Here is an 18,835-nt window from a genome sequence, read left to right as displayed (position 1 = left end):
TTTGGTCAAACAACACATAGCCATCTTTTCTTGACAAAAAGAAAAGTTACGTTTTGTGTAGGTTAGCCGATAAAGAAGACAAACTAAAGCCTCATACACACAATTGGATTTTTGTCCGGGAATTGTTTGATGACAGACTGTTGGCCTAAAATCCAACCGTTACTATGCTCCATCAGACAATTTTTGTCCAACAAATGTTGGATGGCAGGCTAGTAAATTTTCGGCGGACAACAGCCTGTTGTCAGATTTTCCTATCATCTGTACACAAGTCCGTCACACAAAAGTTGAAAGTACAAACACGCATGCTCAGAATCAATGCTCACCAAACACAACATTAGCAGAAGGTGCCCAAAGGGTGGTGCTCAAGAGATGAAATTCCACATAGTACGTCACTACGTTTGTGTTTGTTTGAAATTGTGTAACGTTTGTGTGCAAGACAAGTTCCTGGCACATGTCCTTCGGACAAAAGTCTGACGCTTCGTTGGCCAACAATCCAATGTGTATGAGTCTTAAGCCGGTGCTGGTTTTCTTTTGGATGGTGTAAAATAATAATATAGAAGTAGACAGCAAAGGAAAATCGCCACTCCAGGTGAGAAACTCCAGGCACAATAAATAGTGTGAGACTCCTCACATGGGTGCAAGCCCCAGTGATGAGTAAGCATAGTGTAGCTGGGCGAAACTAGTCCACCTCTGTTCCGGCTACTGCAACCGCTGTGTCATTGTTTGTATGGAACATTCAATAAATGCACTTCAAGAACGTCGGTGTGCAGCCAATTTCTCTCCTTATTCGGAATATTACTGTTAAGCCTCAGCTGAAATTGATCTCTTTCAGATAGGTAGTTAATGTTTTGCTGGCGTTCAGCCTGTAAATGATAGTAATGTGTCAAGTGATTTGATGACCCTTCACAGTTTGCTAAGAAAGCAGAAATAAGATGCTTAATGAGGGATGGATTAGGTTAATCTCCCTACAGTGCTGGACTGCTCTGTGCACCGCACACCTTCCTGGGGCTGGAAACCATGTATCTCCATAGAAGAACTCCATTGCTCTTTATGCTGTTTTGGTTGGCAGGTAAGAAGCACTTGCTGAAAAAGTATTTAGGATGATTAATTATTATGGGAGGCATCATGAGGTGCCAGAGAAGAGATCGTGGGAGGCATCATGCGGTGCCAGAGAAGAGATCGTGCATCTCTGTGAGAAAAGACTAGTTCAGCTCCCTGAGAAATTCTATATATATATATTCTAAAATAATGGTAAGTCTTCTGGGAAGTGATTGTTGTGCACTGCATAAAGTTAAATCCAGAGCTGCAATGTAATCCACACACCATAGTGTAGATGGAAAATTCCCAGGACCCTACATTTGCTGTTACACAGTCAGCAATGGTAAAATGTAAAACATTTAATTTGACACGTAGCTATATTGACTGTCTGGAAAAAAAATAAAATGCATGCTTTACAATTAAAAGAAAATCTTAAAAAATGCAAATTTAATTGTAGGTCATAACAGTGTTAATAGTTTATTCACTGCTCACTCTCATTACAGCAAGAAGCAATGCAACTAAAGACAGCATTGAGATTCATAGACAAGCTTTGGAGCCTATTCAAGGCACTTTTGAGAACTACCTTTGATTAGGAATACTTATTAATAGTTTATGAAAACCATTGGAACTATCAAGGAGCTAATACTGTAAATAAGCTGCAGTGTTTCCTGGAAAGATAATAAGTGAACATGTAATATATTATCCATGCAATATCATTTGAGTTAACCAAGCCACCACTTTTTTTTAACCACTAGTAATTTATTGAGTTTGTAAAGGATATAACAGACTTTAAAAGATCAGTTTAGTTAACGTGTTTGATGTTCCCTTATGTTTGTCAATTATAGAGCTCAGCATTTAAAGAGAGCTTGCATACCCGCTATATGACATAATTTGTAAAAGGCAAATTTGGACCATGTGTTTGCCCAAAGACCAATTACATTCAAGTAGATCTAAACTCAATCATTTAATTTATATATATTGTTTGTGTCAATTCAAAGTTGTTTTGAAGGAGACAACTGTTTTCTAATTATGCTCCTGCAATGTCGCCCTATCTCATGGGCTCCTTTTAAAGATTAAAAGGGGCGATGCAGACACACACTGGCTTTTGAACAGGTTGTTGAACACTGTTATAGCAATTGCCAAATTTCTTTCCGAGTAAAGTGCAAACAGGCATGCTAATGACAATAATTATTCCATATAAGAAAACATTGCATACACTAGATCATTAATGATTATTAAAAAGCATGTATGCATTTACATTTACCTACTTGTTTAAACTTTTCAAGGTAAAAATAATCAACTGAGACATTTGTCAAGAACCTCTAAAGCCTAGCTTAAAACATTGTGGCATACAAAGAAGGTAAACCACATGCTGCCAGGGAAGGAGTTAGAATGTACAATCTACTTATAATGTAAGCCACTGGCATAGCCCATAGAACACTGAACCTAAATGACCCTGGATGCTTTTGACTTTTTCAATTCACTTAGGAGTAGCTCAAGTGATTACTTAAAGGTTAATACTTATAGATCCCACTGTAATTAAATAAGATATGCACATTGCACCTTTCTTCTAAACTAGGAATCTGTAACAATTAGAAGCATAAACAAAACAAATATAAATCTGGTTGCTTTTCTAGAGGTCCGATCTTGTGGCTGTCATATTTTTTGTAAGGGAGTACAGTTTGTCTTATGGACAACCCAGTGATACAATTTTTAGGCAGCACCTATACCTTTTCTTAAACTCCCAACAGACCCTTAGATTGTTTTTCAGACATTCACACATGTGTTGCGATAATGCACATGGATATTTATCATGCGTTAAAGCAGAACTTCACCCAAAAGGGGACGTTCCGCTTGTCTGTCTCGTCCCCCCTCCTCTTTAAGTCATTATTATTATTCAGGATTTATATAGCGCCAACAGTTTGCGCAGCGCTTTACAATATGAGGGCAGACAGTACACTTACAATACAAATCAATACAAGAGGGATCAGAGGGCCCTGCTCGTAAGAGCTTACAATCAAGTTTTGGCACTTTATTTGGTGGGGGGAAACGGTACCTGGTTTTGACAGGTACCCTCTTCACTTCCAGCCTGATCACCAAGCAGACATTAAAGATGGGATCGCTCCAGAGCCTCGACCGGATGAGTGACATGAGCCAGCAGTGCACTTTAGCCTGCTGTGGGATGAATATAGATCACAGGAGTGCACTCCTGTGACCCAAAAGAGAAGTAGGGCCAAAAGGGCTTTAGTCCTACTTTTCCTTTAATCTTACTCAATCTTTCGTGGCTGACTCATTGCAGATCTATCAGCCACTACAGGTGTTATTTATTCCAAGTCCCTTCTCTCTAGGCTGTATCAAGCTATCCTGGCAAGCTCTACATGGGAGAACAGGTTCGAGCTGACATCAAAGGGGAAGCCACACTCAGACACATGGTTGCCAGCTGGCACAAACTAACTCTGCCCACAAAATCTCTCTTTGTTAACTGCGACTGGATAACATTGAAGCTTATAAATGCTTCACTCCCCATTGCTGAATGGAGGAAGTCAGGGGAGGTACTGATGGAGTGGTGGGAATTAAAGAGTACCTACTTTTTACTTGAAGCTGGTATCTCTGTAGGATCAATCTTGCCACATAGAAATGTTAACCATACTATAAACAACTTGATAATAAATAGAAAAATTATCACAGTCTGTGCAATTTGACAGCAGTATATCACCTTTCACCTTTAGAGAATGGAACAGCAGCAAAGCTCAGAATGTACCTGCTAACCTGGGGAATAACAAACCATCTGAGATAACTCTTTCCAAAGATATTTAAATTTGTTTAAATAGCATAAAGTGCATCTAAAACCATTTTTTCTTAGTTGTTGATGCAGTGGAGAAGCGTTAAAACACCTGTCAGGTTTTTCTTGCTGTCTGTTTCTTTGTTAGGGAGATTTACGACTCACCTCACTCAACTGACTGTCCCAATAACCATTATTACTGGGACAGAAAAGGGAGTTGATTCTGTACTTTTCTTATACTAAATTAATTAAACACGTTAACCATAAAGACAATGTACTGTAGGAAGGAAATGAGGAGGAAGTTGGGGGGTGGGGGGTGATAAATCCCATGGGGGACACTTCCTGAGCCCAGGCATGTACTGGCCATTGGGACTACAGGGAGTTTCCCGGTGGGCCGATGGCTCAGTGGGCCGGTTTCAGTGACAAAGTAATGGCTGCGCGGCTTGCCCTCAACTTCACGCAGTGATGTGAGAAAGATAAGAAAAATACAGAGGAAAATAAGTGAAATAATAAAAGAGGTTAGTGAGGACTCCTTATGTTATGCTACTTATGTTTCTTTGCACAATTACGTATAGTTTTATATACTGTTTTTGTGCTTGTTTGCAAAATTAAAGTGGGCTGGTCTGGATGAAGTCCAGGGCCAAATTTTTGTCCCAGTCCAGCCCTGCCTGAGCCCCGTGTCCACAGCAGTTGTAGCAGATTTTCTCATATATTAATGCTGGAGCTAGTATAAAAAGCATAAGATTAAAATAAAGTTGACTTTCTTCTTTCTTCATGACCAATATTCAGTTGACAGAGCAAAAATATGCAGAATTATTTCCATAAAAATGAACTGAAGCTGGGGAGATCGTTAACGGAATCTACACATTTACACATGAAACTATGCTCATTACAACATATGATAAATGCACCTCATTATGTAGTTGCTTGAAAGGGTATTATAAGTAATGAAAAAAAAATGCAATATCATGTCAGAGTTTCCATCAAAGATTAATGTTGTGCTATGTTCTATGAGGCTGAAGTCCAATCACTGAGTTTGCAGCTGCATACACTAGTGAGTAATATCAGTCATTATATACATTTCTTCTGCTGCACCTTAATGGTAGAGAATAAAACAGAAAAAAGCACATTTAGAAGAGCATACCTAATTGTATCCAATTTACAGAAACCCTGTAGTGTATGCTCTTTATAACAATATACTGAAATCCCCTGCTGATGCTTTGCCATGATGGCATCTTATGTGATACTTCAGTCCATACTTCCTTTTATGTTACAGTTGTTGAAAGTGGCAAAGCTGGAGATGAAACTTCATCAGCTGATGGTGAGAATGACACATCGACAAAAGGTCTGCGGTTATCATGAATGTATGTTTTAGTACAGGCAGTGAATGTATAAACCGTATTGAAGGAAAGTGCCATTAAAATTAAAATGTAGGGATTATGAAGCTTATGAATCAAAGAAACTATCCAAATAAACAAGAACCATTATAAATAGAAATACAATGGCTGTCTTTTTTGACCTTCCTTGGAAAATGCTAGTTGCCTAGTAGTCACCTGCCTAGAACAAGCATCAAGCCAGTGAAGTCTGAACACCCAAAGCCAGTAAGGTTTGAACATCTAAACCACACACACACACAAACAAAAGTGAGTATACCCCTAAGTGAAAATGTCCAAATTGGGCCCAATGTATCAATATTTTGTGTGGCCACCATTATTTTCCAGCACTGCCTTAACCTTCTTGGGCATGGAGTTCAACAGAGCTTCACAGGTTGCCACTGGAGTCCTCTTCCAAACATGTTAGAGACCTTGCGCTCCTCCACCTTCCATTTGAGGATGCCCCACAGATGCTCAATAGGGTTTAGGTCTGGAGACATGCTTGGCCCGTCCATCACCTTTCTGCTCAGCTTCTTTAGCAAAGCAGTGGTCGTCTTGGAGCTAAGTTTGGGGTCGTTATGTTGGAATACTGCCCTGCGGCCCAGTCTCCGAAGGGAGGGGATCAAGCTCTGCTTCAGTATGTCACATGTCATATTAGCATTCATGGTTCCCACAATGAACTGTAGCTCCCCAGTGCCAGCAGCACTCATGCAGCCCCAGACCATGACACTCCCACTACCATGCTTGACTGTAGGCAAGACACGCTTGTCTTTGCCTACACACATACACACACACACACACACACACTTTGCCTACACACACACACACACACACACATCTTGGACTGGGAGAACTAATATACCTAAAGATCATCATTAGACAGTATCTCACAGTACACCCACAGTACACCACTCAAAATGTTTTAAATATTTTATTATATCTTTTCATGTGACAACGCTGAAGAAATTACACTTTGCTACAATTTAAAGTAGTGAGTGTACAGCTTGTGCAACAGTGTCAATTTGCTGTCCCCTCAAAATAACTCAACACACAGCCATTAATGTCTAAACCGCTGGCAACAAAAGTGAGTACACCCCTAAGTGAAAATGTCCAAATTGGGCTCAATTAGCCATTATCTGACTTGTTAGTGTTACAAGGTCTCAGGTGTGAATGGGGAGCTGGTGTGTTAAATTTGGTGTTATCGCTCTCAATCTCTCATGCTGGTCACTGGAAGTTCAACATGGCCCCTCATGGCAAAGAACTCTGTGCATCTGACAAAAATAATTGTTGCTCTACATAAAGATGGCCTAGGCTATAAGAATATTGCCAAGATCCTGAAACTGAGCTGCAGCACTGTGGCCAAGACCATCCAGAGGTTTAACAGGACAGGTTCCACTCAGAATAGGCCTCTCCATGGTCGACCAAAGAAGCTCAGTGCATGTGCTCAGCGTCATATCCAGAGGTTGTCTTTGGGAAATAGATGTATGAGTGCCGCCAGCATTTCGGCAGAGGTTGAAGGGGGGATGTGCCTGTCAGTGCTCAGACCATACGCCACACACTGCATCAAATTGGTCTGCATGGCTGTCACCCCAGAAGGAAGCCTCTTATAAAGATGATGCACAAGAGACCACAAACAGTTTGCTGAAGACAAGCAGACTAAGGACATGGATTACTGGAACCATATCCTGTGGTCTGATCAGACTAAGGTAAACTTATTTGGTTCAGATGGTGTCAAGCATGTGTGGCGACAACCAGCTGAGGAGTACAAAGACAAGCGTGTCTTGCCTACAGTCAAGCATGGTAGTGGGAGTGTCATGGTCTGGGGCTGCATGAGTGCTGCTGGCACTGGGGAGCTACAGTTCATTGTGGGAACCATGAATGCTAATATGACATGTGACATACTGAAGCAGAGCTTGATCCCCTCCCTTCGGAGACTGGGCCGCAGGGCAGTATTCCAACATAACGACCCCAAACTTGGCTCCAAGACGACCACTGCTTTGCTAAAGAAGCTGAGCAGAAAGGTGATGGACGGGCCAAGCATGTCTCCAGACCTAAACCCTATTGAGCATCTGTGGGGCATCCTCAAATGGAAGGTGGAGGAGTGCAAGGTCTCTAACATGTTTGGAAGAGGACTCCAGTGGCAACCTGTGAAGCTCTGTTGAACTCCATGCCCAAGAAGGTTAAGGCAGTGCTGGAAAATAATGGTGGCCACACAAAATATTGACACGTTGGGCCCAATTTGGACATTTTCACTTAGGGGTATACTCCCTTTTGTTGCCAGTGGTTTAGACATTAATTGCTGTGTGTTGAGTTATTTTAAGGGGACAGCCGATTTACACTGTTATACAAGCTGTAAGCCGCGTACACACGGGCGGACTGTCTGGCCAACTAAGTCCGTCAGACAATCCGACAGACAGTCCGTCCTACTTTTGAATGAACGGACTTGACCACACACGATGAACAGACAGTCTGCTGAAAGCTTGCGCGATGACGTGTACAGCACTACGACGGGACTAGAAATACGACGTCCAATACACTGCAATGCAACCTTCGGCCGTGTAAATCCTTTCTGAGCATGCGCCATACTTAGTCCGTCCAACTTGCCTACTCACGAGCGGACTGTCCGCTGAAACCAAAGTTGGACGGACTGTATTACGGAAATTCCGAAAGACTTAGTCCGCCAGACTGTCCGCTGAAAAAGTCTGCTGAAGCCCACACACGAGCGGACTGTCCGCTGAAACACGTTTCAGCGGACTAAGTTGGACAGACAGTCCGCCCGTGTGTACGCAGCCGTAGACTCACTAATTTACATTGTAGCAAAGTGTCATTTCTTCAGTGTTGCCACATGAAAAGGTATAATAAAATATTAACATAAATTTGAGGGGTGTGCTCACTATTGTGAGATACTGTATGTCCAGTGGATATGTAGGTTTAGTATGTGCAGTCTGTAATTAAAACTTTCCCAATAATTTGTGTAATTCATATCTGCCAGTATTTGAATTGCCAAGTTTTCATTATTTGATTTTCAATAGAATGTTTAATGTAATCTTTGAGCCTTGTGTAGGCTACCATTGATTCCTCTACAAGTCACATCACCTCTATTCTTATCTAATGGCTCCAATACCTTTCGCATCATTGACCTAGAACAACAATGCAAGGGAGGGATTCTGACTTGGTTCTATGTTGTATGTTACTTCAGGCAATCAGCATTTTTGAAGGGGATCAGCAATGGCAGCCTACACATTTCTCCCAGTGCACATGTATTTGAACTATATTGAATCTTTTGTTTTTTTTCATGCACCAAATACCTAGTGTTAACCAGCAGTGAGGTAAGTTCACTCATTTATTATTTTCTGTACTTTATTTTATGATTTCAACAGGTGCTCATTGAACCTTTGTTTTCTAGACTTTGTTCTGTTGTACCTGACATCACAAGCTTTGTAGTGTTTGCTTATCAATATTCCCACATTTTACATCCATGTATAATGTCAGTGTACAGTTAAAGCAATGCCTTCTCCAAACTGGAGCACACACAAGCCCATACAAACTGTTTGGCCTTACTCCCTATGGTAGCTGACTATTATCCCTCAAAGCAGTTCTGTATAAGAATTCTGAGCTTTGCAGTGCCTCAGCCACAGTGATTATGAGTATTATTAGTTTTATATGTCCCATCCTTTCACAACACTGAATTTGATCACATTTTTGTTGATGGTTTTTCTTATAAGGTTGTGTACAAGGAAATGGAGCTACTTAGGTGACATTTTATTATAGGATGTTGTAACTATAGATAATAGTACTACAACACTTATGGATCTTTGAAAAATAAAGATTCAACCTTGAAAAAACAGATAAGATGATTATTGCCTGATCTGGCATGACAGCCAGCGTTCATGAAAAACAAATCAGTGGCCAGTTGCATTTTGTGTGGTTACCTTGTGGTTGTAGATGAATCTACTGGACTTATCTTCTATTGTTCCTAACTGTGATAAGTGGTGTTAGAAGCACCACCTATCCGTTCCTTCTCCTATCTTCTTAGCGACAGACCTGATGCTCAGCCAAGCCAAACTTCTAAGTTTTGTTTGGGGAGGCTGTAAGAGGTTGCTGGCGGTAGGGTAGTGCATGTACCTGCGACTTACTATGAGGCATCCTTAAAGTGGAAGTAAACCCATGGATTTAAACAGTTAAAAAAAAAATCCATGCCGGGAATGCTAACTGCACATTGGCTGTGCTCTCAGCCAAACTATCAAACCATCCAATAGCTGGTGTCATAACGAATCACATGTGCAGCACCATAGCAGTTGAAGATTAAACAGAGGCAAAGATGGCAGCTTCCTTGGCTGAAAACGATAAGGGGAGTTTACTTCCACTTTAAGCTGGCCATAGATGGATCAAAATTCGACTGGTTCAATTGGAAAATTTTTGTTTGATCAGCGTAGCAGCCAATCAACTACAGCTTAGAAAAGGAATAGGTACGCTTCCATAAAATACATAACTGTATCAATCAATAGGTAAATAATATAATTAATTAATGAACACAAACAATAAAATATAGATATATACGATTTTGTGCCATAAATGTGAACTAAATTGGGAATGATTCAAATATTGACCAATGACACATGCAGACTGTCCTCTTCCAGTGCCTCACACAACAAGCATCGCAGCCCCTTACCAGAACTCCCTGGTCTCTGAATACAAAGAGATGATTAGCACTTATGTAATAGATTGCCAAGTCAGTGGCCACCTCAACTTATGCTTGTGGCTAGATCTCATCCTGCTTTAATAGCATCAAACCTGCAAGGACAAGAAAACCAACCAACAGACCATGATCCACTGCCAATAATTCTCAAAGATCACATGGAAGAACGGAAGCAGACCACATAGTGTAAAACCATAAAACTGCATCCTTTATTTACAATATGGGTTGAGAGACAAGCATGTATCATCTCACCTTCTGTATTTGGCGAGTGTGATGACATCACAGATTAGGCTTCACCCAACGAGGTTTAGTCAACAATCAACTACAAAATATTATATTAAAACGGCAGGGTAAAATCTGGTGGGCAGTTAGGCTTCTTTCATAATCCACATAAGTATAAGAATAACCTTGACTCTAAAGCTAGCAAAGCTATTCAAAAATTAATGCTGAGTGATGTTTTTCTTATACTCGTGTCTATAGGCACATCTCAATTCACCCAAAATATTTTTTTTACCTTTTTATTAATAACAGCATATGAAAATATTCTTCAAATCCCTTCTGTGTTTGGTTTCCACAGTGGCTTAATAAGGCCTGCAAGTGTGACTGCCAGGGAGGAAGTGGAACTTTGCCAGCTTCTAGAATAACTGGACTGGACTGCATGCCAGGTGAGTGTCATATATTAGTACCAGTTTTTGCATTATTTACTTTATGGTTCGATTTAAATGAACAACTCCATCTACGGCTAAACACTGTTTTATTCTTGGATAGGGTGGGAAGAGTTAGAACCTCTGTCAGGTTATTGTTGGTTGTGTTGTCGGAGCCAGAAATATCACTTACCACTAGTAAAAGGGCTTTTTATTTATTTCTAAAAATAAATCTGGTTTTACGGAATTACACGAAGAGATGTCTTTTTCGTTACTCATTGCCATGTGAGTGCACTCACCGACTGGTTTTACTGTCGATGAGGAGGAGAAAAATACTGGATACAGAGTTGATTCCATTATGATGCTGTTTACGCCTGCAGGGGTACATATTTCTGGTGAGTGTGGACCTGAAGGGAGAGAACGCGTGGATTTTTCACCTAATTTTCACTGATAATATGATCCACTCAAGCACAAGTCACCTTTTGAATGTTATCATTTATGTGAATTTATGAACTTTGATTTTCTGTAAAAAAATTATTTTGTGGAGATTTTTGAACACTTTTTTACCATATGGATTCATTTCCTTTGCACTATTAGCACACTGAGCACTTTAATTTGTTAAGTGATTTATGTTTGTAATCAACAGTATTTATTTTGTGCATTTATAGATGTGGTTTGCAACTTTGAGACAGTACACAATTTTTATATTTTATATATATACATTAAATTACACTCAATTTTTTCAAATTATAATACACATTAAGATTAGGCAGCGCCACTTTCACCCCCCCCCTTTCCCCTACCATACACTTGTAAAAGGGTACCTACTCTACTGCTTTTCTCTACGTCTTTCAGGGCCAAATCTTTCTTTCCTAAATTACCCAAATACTTTTTTAGGATGCAACACAAATGCATCACTACCTGTAACTAAATGCAGCTCCTGAGTCCAGAGTGAAGATGCTGCAACCTGGGCACTTGTAGGTGTTAGTCTAGCTCCTTCTGTGCAATTCTAATACAAAACAAGAAAAATAAAGTCCTGAATCAGGTGTTACAGCTTGAGAAACGTGCTGGCATGACATACAGTAGGTCGCATGCAACTTCTCTTGACACATGACATCCTTAATGTAATGTCAAACACAATAGGGACCTGAAAAATTAATGCTATTGAAAAACGGTCTAAAGATGCTTATGTAAAGTCTCTGGCTACACCATCGCTTAGGATCCGGCCTACACAAGTGTCCCCATTGCAAGCGGCCTGCTATGAAGGTACTTGACAAGGGAGAGGAGCCAGGAACCCGGGCAGTCGACTATAGCAGAGGAGGATCACCTGCTTTGTGCAAAACCATTGCATTGAGCAGGTAAGTATGACATGTTTGTTTGTTATTTTCAATCTTTTTAAAACCTCTATCGGTTTTTATTCACCTCTGGGCTCCCAATTAAGTTTGCCTTCACATCCTCTCTTTCTGACAACAAAAAAATAAGAGATCTGCCCAAAAAAGTTTTGTCTAGACTTAGTCTTTACTCATTTATGAAAAAAAATAAGAAAATAAATGTGATTGTGTTGCCAAATGGATTGCCTGCTGATAACAATACAGACGGCCCTTTAATTTTTGTTTGTAGAGAAATGTGTCAGAAGACCACTAGTAAAAATCAGTGTTGGGTGGATTGCATTAAATTTGGAAATGTTCCTCCTTAATACTATACAGTTCATATATAACATATTTTCCAGAATGTCCATATCATAAGCCTCTGGGGTTTGAATCAGGAGCTGTTACTCCAGATCAGATAAGTTGCTCAAACCAAGATCAGTATACTGGCTGGTATTCTTCCTGGACCTCAACCAAAGCCCGGCTCAACGGCCAAGGATTTGGGTGAGTCAGTTTAAATGTTTATTTAAATGTTACATGTTTATTACATATTTTTATCCACACTGTGTTAAAATATATATATATATATTTTTTGTACATTTGGTTGATGGGATTTGTATAATGCATTTTTACTTTGAGTAGGTTAGGTAGTTTTCCTTATGGATTGTACAGTGCAGGAACCACATTAGTTTATTACCTGCTGGAGATATAGGACAGGAGGTTGCACCGATAAGGTTTTTTTATTGGTGAGCACGACTTTGGACACTTGTGCTAAAGTTCTTGCTGATACCAATTACCAATACCTTTGCAGTGCGATTTGAACCCATTCAAACTGAATGGGCTCAAATTGCACTGCAAAGAATCACATTTGTCAGCTCCGTCTAGGGGTCATAATGCAATATTTTCCTGATTGAGTTATTTTAGGAAAATACCACATTATGACCACAAGATGGAGCTGTAGGCGGGTATTCTACGAAAATGGAAACGGATGGGTATACATTGCTTTATTATAAGACTTATGCTGAAAAATTGGCACTGGAGTTTTTAGCGGCGTTTAACTCAATTCGAGAAGGAAAAAGGATGCCCATGGAGACATTAATGGCCCATATTACAGTAATCCCTAAGGAGGGAAAAGACCCAGCACAATGCACTAGTTACCGCCCAATCTCATTACTAAATGTGGACCTTAAGATTTTAACGAAAATACTCGCTACTAGACTACTGACATATATTCCGGCCCTAATACATCCTGATCAAGTAGGGTTAAATACACAAAGAGTTCTGAGTGCAATATAGCTTGCGCAATGTCATAAGAAGTCTCTGGTACTTATCTCTGCAGATGCAGAAAAAGCATTTTTTACAGAGTAGACTGGACATTCCTGAGAGTTAAATTGCAACATATAGGACTGGGTAGTGGAATGTTGAATTGGACTGAAAGTTTATACTCGTGTCCAAGATCGAGGGTCAAAATAAACGATACACTGTCGGAAACCCTTTCCTATACGCAATGGAACGTGGCAGGGATGTCCACTCTCGCCTATTATTTTCATCCTGATACTAGAACCCTTCTTGAGAACCATATGGGCTAATCCAGATGTCAGAGGCATCTCAATCAAAGGAGAAGAACATAAACTCGCGGCATATGCGGACGATTTGCTATTCTTTATAACCTCCCCAGCTATGTCGCTTCCATCATTATTATTGGAAATGTGTAAATACGGAGAGATCTCCAACTTTAAGATAAATTATAGCAAATCGGAAGCAATGGGAGTGGAAGTAAATACTGGCTTACAAAATCTGCTCACTTTACTTTTAGATGGACAGACTCGCATATATGCTACTTAGGAACTAAAATACCAAATAAGTTAGAGTCTTTGAATTGTTAGTATGTCAGATAAAATCCGACCTACAATGCTGGGACAAGGATATTTTTACGTGGTTTGGCAGAATCAACATTATAAAAATGAATGTCCTGCCGAGATTGTTATATTTGTTCCAGTCCTTACCAATTAAGATTCCAATTAAGATTCCCCCAGGGTATCTAAGAGATCTGAGAACAAGGTTTGCGAGTTTTATATGGGCAGGGAAACCAGCGAGAGTGAGGAGGGACATCCTGGTTCAACCAAAAGAAAGAGGAGGGGTTGGACTTCCTGACCTGGCGGGCTACTATGAAGCACCACACTTAGGACGCACAATACAGCGGTGCACATTGAAAAAGGACAAACCATGGATCTGTATGGAACAAGCAGTGACCACAATACCCTTGGAGGGGATAGAGTCGCACTCAGTTGGACTCTTCGAGCAGTTAAAAAGATATTTAAGAAAACTGAGGTGTCAAGGTATCCAAGTCTTATGATCCCAAATCTGGGCACACCAAATTTTGAACCAGGTCTGTTAGACCATGGGTTGAGGAACTTAAGGCGTAGAGGAGTTAGCAGGCTTCGAGATTTTGTAAGAGAGAACCATGTAATGATGGGTGAGGAGGTTGAACAAGAGTTTTCAGGGGAAATAGACCCTTTTAGGCGAATGCAGCAGAAGTCCTTTCCCTGATCAATAATACCACGAATGACAGTAATTCGTACATCTAAATTTGAGCAGATATGTCTGAAGGAGGAACCAGTGAAACATGCACTGTCAGTTATGTACTCCCTGTTGGTTGAGTTGAAAGCACCACAGGAGTTAGCGTTTATACAAGCATGGGAAAAAGACATGCAGGTAGGTTAATTGGCTTCTGTCCAAAATTGTCCCTAGTGTATGAATGGGGACCTTGGATTGTGGGCTCCTTGGAGGTAGGGACCGATGTGAGTGTGCAATGTACAGGTATAGGGACAATTATAGACACTAACTCAGGTTGAACTGGATGGACTGGTGTCTTTATTCAACCTTACTAACTATGAAACTATGAGACCTGGGGATAACTTTTTCAGAACTACAGAAAACCAAGATTTGGTTTTCTGTAGCTTCACACACAAGTCACCTATGGTAACGAAATATCAAGAAGGAGGATATAAAATATTGACTAGATGGTACAGAACACTGTCAGTTTTGAATCGGATATACCCACAAACTTCAAACCTCTGTTGGAGATGCCAGGGTGCAGAGGGTACTATGGTACACATATTCTGGGAATGCCCTGGAGTGAAATAATTTTGGAAGATGGCCGCGGAAACAATTAAGGAAATTACTGGAGTGTCTCTTGGGGAAAATCCAGCAGTGTATCTGCTACATGATACCCCGATATCGATTGAAAAATACAAAAATTCACTTATGAGGCACTTGCTAAATGCTGCAAAGGCATGTATACCAAGCTTTTGGAAAAGTACTATATCTCCCACCAGACTACAATGGTTTGGAGAGATAACAGAAATTCAGCAGATGGAAAATCTCACCATGAAGCTGAGAGAGGAAGAAGACAGATATCAGGAGGTATGGCCCCCCTATATTATATATAGGGAACAAAATCTCGTACTTAAGAATGCATATGCAAGACGGGGGAGGGGGGATGACTGATGGGGAGAGGGGACGAGTTGGAGAGACAGAGTACAATAACTTCTGGGTTTGTTTCTTTTTTTTTTGTTGTTGAACTGGACATCCTAGGGAGGACCACTAGGAGACAAGGGAAGGGGAAGGGGGGGGGGGGGGGTGGAAATAAACAAGGGTAGAAGAAAGTGTCTTTCTATTTTTCTTTCCTTATTTCACTTATTCCAGTAGTATACTTAAAGAAATGAGTGATAGGAAATATAATTATTTTGCTGATGTATGTGTTAGAGAGGGAAATTGTCAAATGAAAAGATAAGATATATGAATATTTTGTTGTATAATTATAAGACTATTCTTGTTAAATGAAAAATAACGAATTTATAAAAAAAAAAAAAAAGATGGAGTGGACGATCATAGGAAATAAACACATTAGACACCTTTGAGCATTTTGGGGAATGGCTGTGAGAATGCTGAACATTTTTGATAAAAAGATACCAAATTGTATTAATGGTTTATTTTTATTGATTTATTTTATTAATATTATTTATTGCTTTTTATCTAATAAGGTGTGCATGGCTATCCAAATTCCAGGACAATAGTCAGTGGCTACAGATTGATCTGAAGGAAATAAAAGTTATCTCTGGGATATTGACACAAGGAAGATGTGATGCAGATGAATGGATAACTAAGTACAGTGTGCAGTACAGAGTGGAGGATTCATTGAACTGGGTTTACTACAAAGACCAAACTGGAAACAATCGGGTCAGTTCTCACTATTTTAGGCAATAGTAAAATGTAATAAGTAATTATTTAGAATGAGTATTAATTTAAGTATGATGCCACGGGCAGACTACAAAGGGTTATGCCTGTGAGGCTTTTTACGCTGGAGTTACTCTGTTTACCTCCTATTGTTCAAATATAAACTGAGGAACACTGCTTTTTACTTTGGCAAACAAGGAGGATGCTTTGCTTATCTCTCCTTCTGAAAATGCTTAGTTGCCTGAGTTATGCTAATCCGGTGGCTTCAGTACCTTCTGGTATGGTTATACTTTCCATGAGGTGAGAACTCAGGCGGGGCTGACAACACAGTGTTTTTAAAGAAAAAATTGAACATAGGGAAAAGTAGGTGTATTACAGAGATGTTGCTTCATGATATACTATTTTGCAAAAAGAATTGGGGCACCTGCCTTTACACGCACATGAACTTTAATGGCATCCCTGTCTTAATCTATAGGGTTCAATATTGAGTTGACCCACCCTTTACAGCTATAATAGTTTCAACTCTTCTGGGAAGGCTGTCCACAAGGTTTAGGAGTGTGTCATGGGAATGTTTGACCATTCTTCCAGAAGCGCAATGGTGAGGTTGGGCTCAGATGTTGGAAAAGAAGGCCTGGCTCGCAGTCTCCGCTCTAATTCATCCCAAAGATTTTCCTTAGGGTTGAGGTCAGGCCAGTCAAGTTCCTCCACCCCAAACTCGCTCATCCATGTCTTTATGGACCTTACTTTGTACACTGGTCAAAATCATTTGGTGTAGTGGGATTATGATGTTGGGTTGTTTTTCAGGGGTTGGGCTTGGCCTGTTAGTTCCACTTTGTGGGAGTTTGGGGATGGTCCCTTCCTGTTCAAACATGACTGTGCACCAGTACACAAAGCACGGTTCATAAAGACATGGATGGATTGAGTTTGGGGTGGAGGAACATGACTTGCCTGCACTGTGTCCTAACCTCAACTCCTGTCCTGACATTGGTTATGTCCATTGTAACCTTTCCTTCACATTTTTCACCAGGTGTTTTATGGGAACTCAGATCGGTCATCTACCGTACAGAATTTCCTGCGACCTCCAGTGATTGCACGTTACTTCAGGATTATCCCACTAGGCTGGCATGTTCGCATTGCTATAAGGATGGAGTTATTGGAATGTATGAGCAAATGTGCTTAAATTAAAATCTAAAAGAGTTGGGGATGAAAACTGTGAACCATGAAACATAAGATTAAAGTCTTCTTTATGTCTCATTGCATAAATTAATTAAATGTTCCTATAATATACCGCAAACCTTCATTTGAAATACCAAATCATTTTAGGTTGTGTATCATCAACTTTAACATGACAACTTCAGTTTGGGTCCAAAATATGCCCCTTCCTAATCAATGATACCACAAAGCTCTTAGTTCTCTTCCTGGTTATCTCTCGCCTCAACTACTGCAACTCCCTCCTCATTGGCTTACCTTTAAATAGGCTATCCCCCCTTCAGTCCATCATGAATGCTGCTTCCAGACTCATCCACCTTACCAAACAGTCAGTGTCTGGCTGTCTGCCACTAATCTCTGCCAATCCCTCCATTGGCTTCCGCTCACCCAACTAATTAATTTCAAAATACTAACAATAGCTTACAAAACCACCCACAACTCTGCCCCCAGCTACATCACTAACCTAGCCTCAAAATACCAACTTAATCATTCTTTTCATTCCTCCTAAGACCTCCTGCTCTCTCGCTCCCGTTTACCTCCTCCCATGCTCACCTCCACAATTTCTCCTGAGTCTCCTCCATTCTATGAATCTCTCTACCCCAATCTGTCTGACTATCTCCTAGTCGGCCCACTTTTAGACGATCCCTGAAAACCCTTCTCTTCAGAGAGGCCTACCCTATCCACACCTAACAACTGTAATTTTATTTTCTCCATCAGCTCATCCTCCACAGTTACCTTGTGTATCTCTTGACCCTCCCTTCTAGATTGTAAGCTGTAATGAGCAGAGCCCTCTGATTCCTATTTCACTGTAAATGTACTGTCTGCCCTCATATTTTAAAGCGCTGCATAAACTGTTGGTGCTATATAAATCCCGTATAATAATAATAATAATAATTTGGTTGGCACGTGTTGATTTTTTTTTTTTTTAAGTTTTGAAAAATGATAATCACATTTTACATGGTGTCACAGTCATGTTAAGAAGAAAATATTTTGGTAATTTCTGACTTTGAAAGTGTACATGTTTATGAAATGTTTTTTTTATTTAAAAATGTATATATTTTACAAAAATGGAATACAGAGTACACCCGGGACATTCCTTGCTAATGCCCGATACACACAATCTGATTAACGGGCGAATGATCGTCCATTTTTTTGCATGCTAATCTCACGTCAAATCTGATGAGTTTACTAAAGTCACAGAATAAAAAATCAGAATTGATGTCATGTGTTGTAATGCATTTGTATTGCATTTTTGAATGACAGCTGTACTAATTAAACATTAAACATCATATGGAAAAAATTTCCGTGCTTGTCCGATAGAATAATATCGGATGAACTGTCCTGATCGGCTCACGAAAGTTCTGTACTAATGATCTGATTATCGCACGATTTATTAGAAAGCGGCATTTTTCGTACGATTCTCAGATCGTGTGGCTTTAGTGTTCTAATAATAAAGCCCAGAATGGCCTGTATACATGGGGACA

General features: G+C 40.1%; 1 protein-coding gene across 2 annotated transcripts; it reads left to right on the top strand.

Annotated features, from left to right (window-relative positions):
- The first annotated feature begins 933 nt into the window (after nt 1–933).
- Nucleotides 934–18,570, top strand: RS1 (retinoschisin 1). Of its 2 annotated transcripts, none has more exons than XM_077480766.1 (7): nt 934–1,069; nt 5,097–5,141; nt 8,506–8,522; nt 10,470–10,557; nt 12,266–12,407; nt 15,950–16,145; nt 17,170–18,570. In XM_077480766.1, exons 1-7 carry the CDS (start codon nt 1,018–1,020, stop codon nt 17,320–17,322), a joined length of 693 nt encoding a protein of 230 aa, XP_077336892.1. In that variant the 5' UTR covers nt 934–1,017; the 3' UTR covers nt 17,323–18,570. The 2 variants fall into 2 exon arrangements, with proteins under 2 accessions (XP_077336892.1, XP_077336891.1); XM_077480765.1 differs by having other exon boundaries at nt 5,097–5,165.
- The last annotated feature ends 265 nt before the right edge of the window (nt 18,571–18,835 follow it).

Source organism: Lithobates pipiens, unplaced genomic scaffold (assembly GCF_037356315.1).
Source record: "Lithobates pipiens isolate NorthernLeopardFrog02 unplaced genomic scaffold, aLitPip1_a1.2 Scaffold_16, whole genome shotgun sequence".
In the NCBI taxonomy this organism is placed as follows: Eukaryota; Metazoa; Chordata; class Amphibia; order Anura; family Ranidae; genus Lithobates; species Lithobates pipiens.
The sequence above is the reverse complement of the archived record's forward strand: the minus strand, read 5'-3'. Positions and strand labels throughout refer to the sequence as shown.

Bases quoted from the DNA above. Each gene is read 5' to 3' on its own strand.
- RS1 (XM_077480765.1), top strand. From the start codon at position 1,018: ATGTATCTCCATAGAAGAACTCCATTGCTCTTTATGCTGTTTTGGTTG. The intron at 10,558-12,265 runs GTGAGTGTCATA...CATATTTTCCAG, and splicing joins TGGACTGGACTGCATGCCAG to AATGTCCATATCATAAGCCT. The intron at 12,408-15,949 runs GTGAGTCAGTTT...TTATCTAATAAG, and splicing joins CTCAACGGCCAAGGATTTGG to GTGTGCATGGCTATCCAAAT.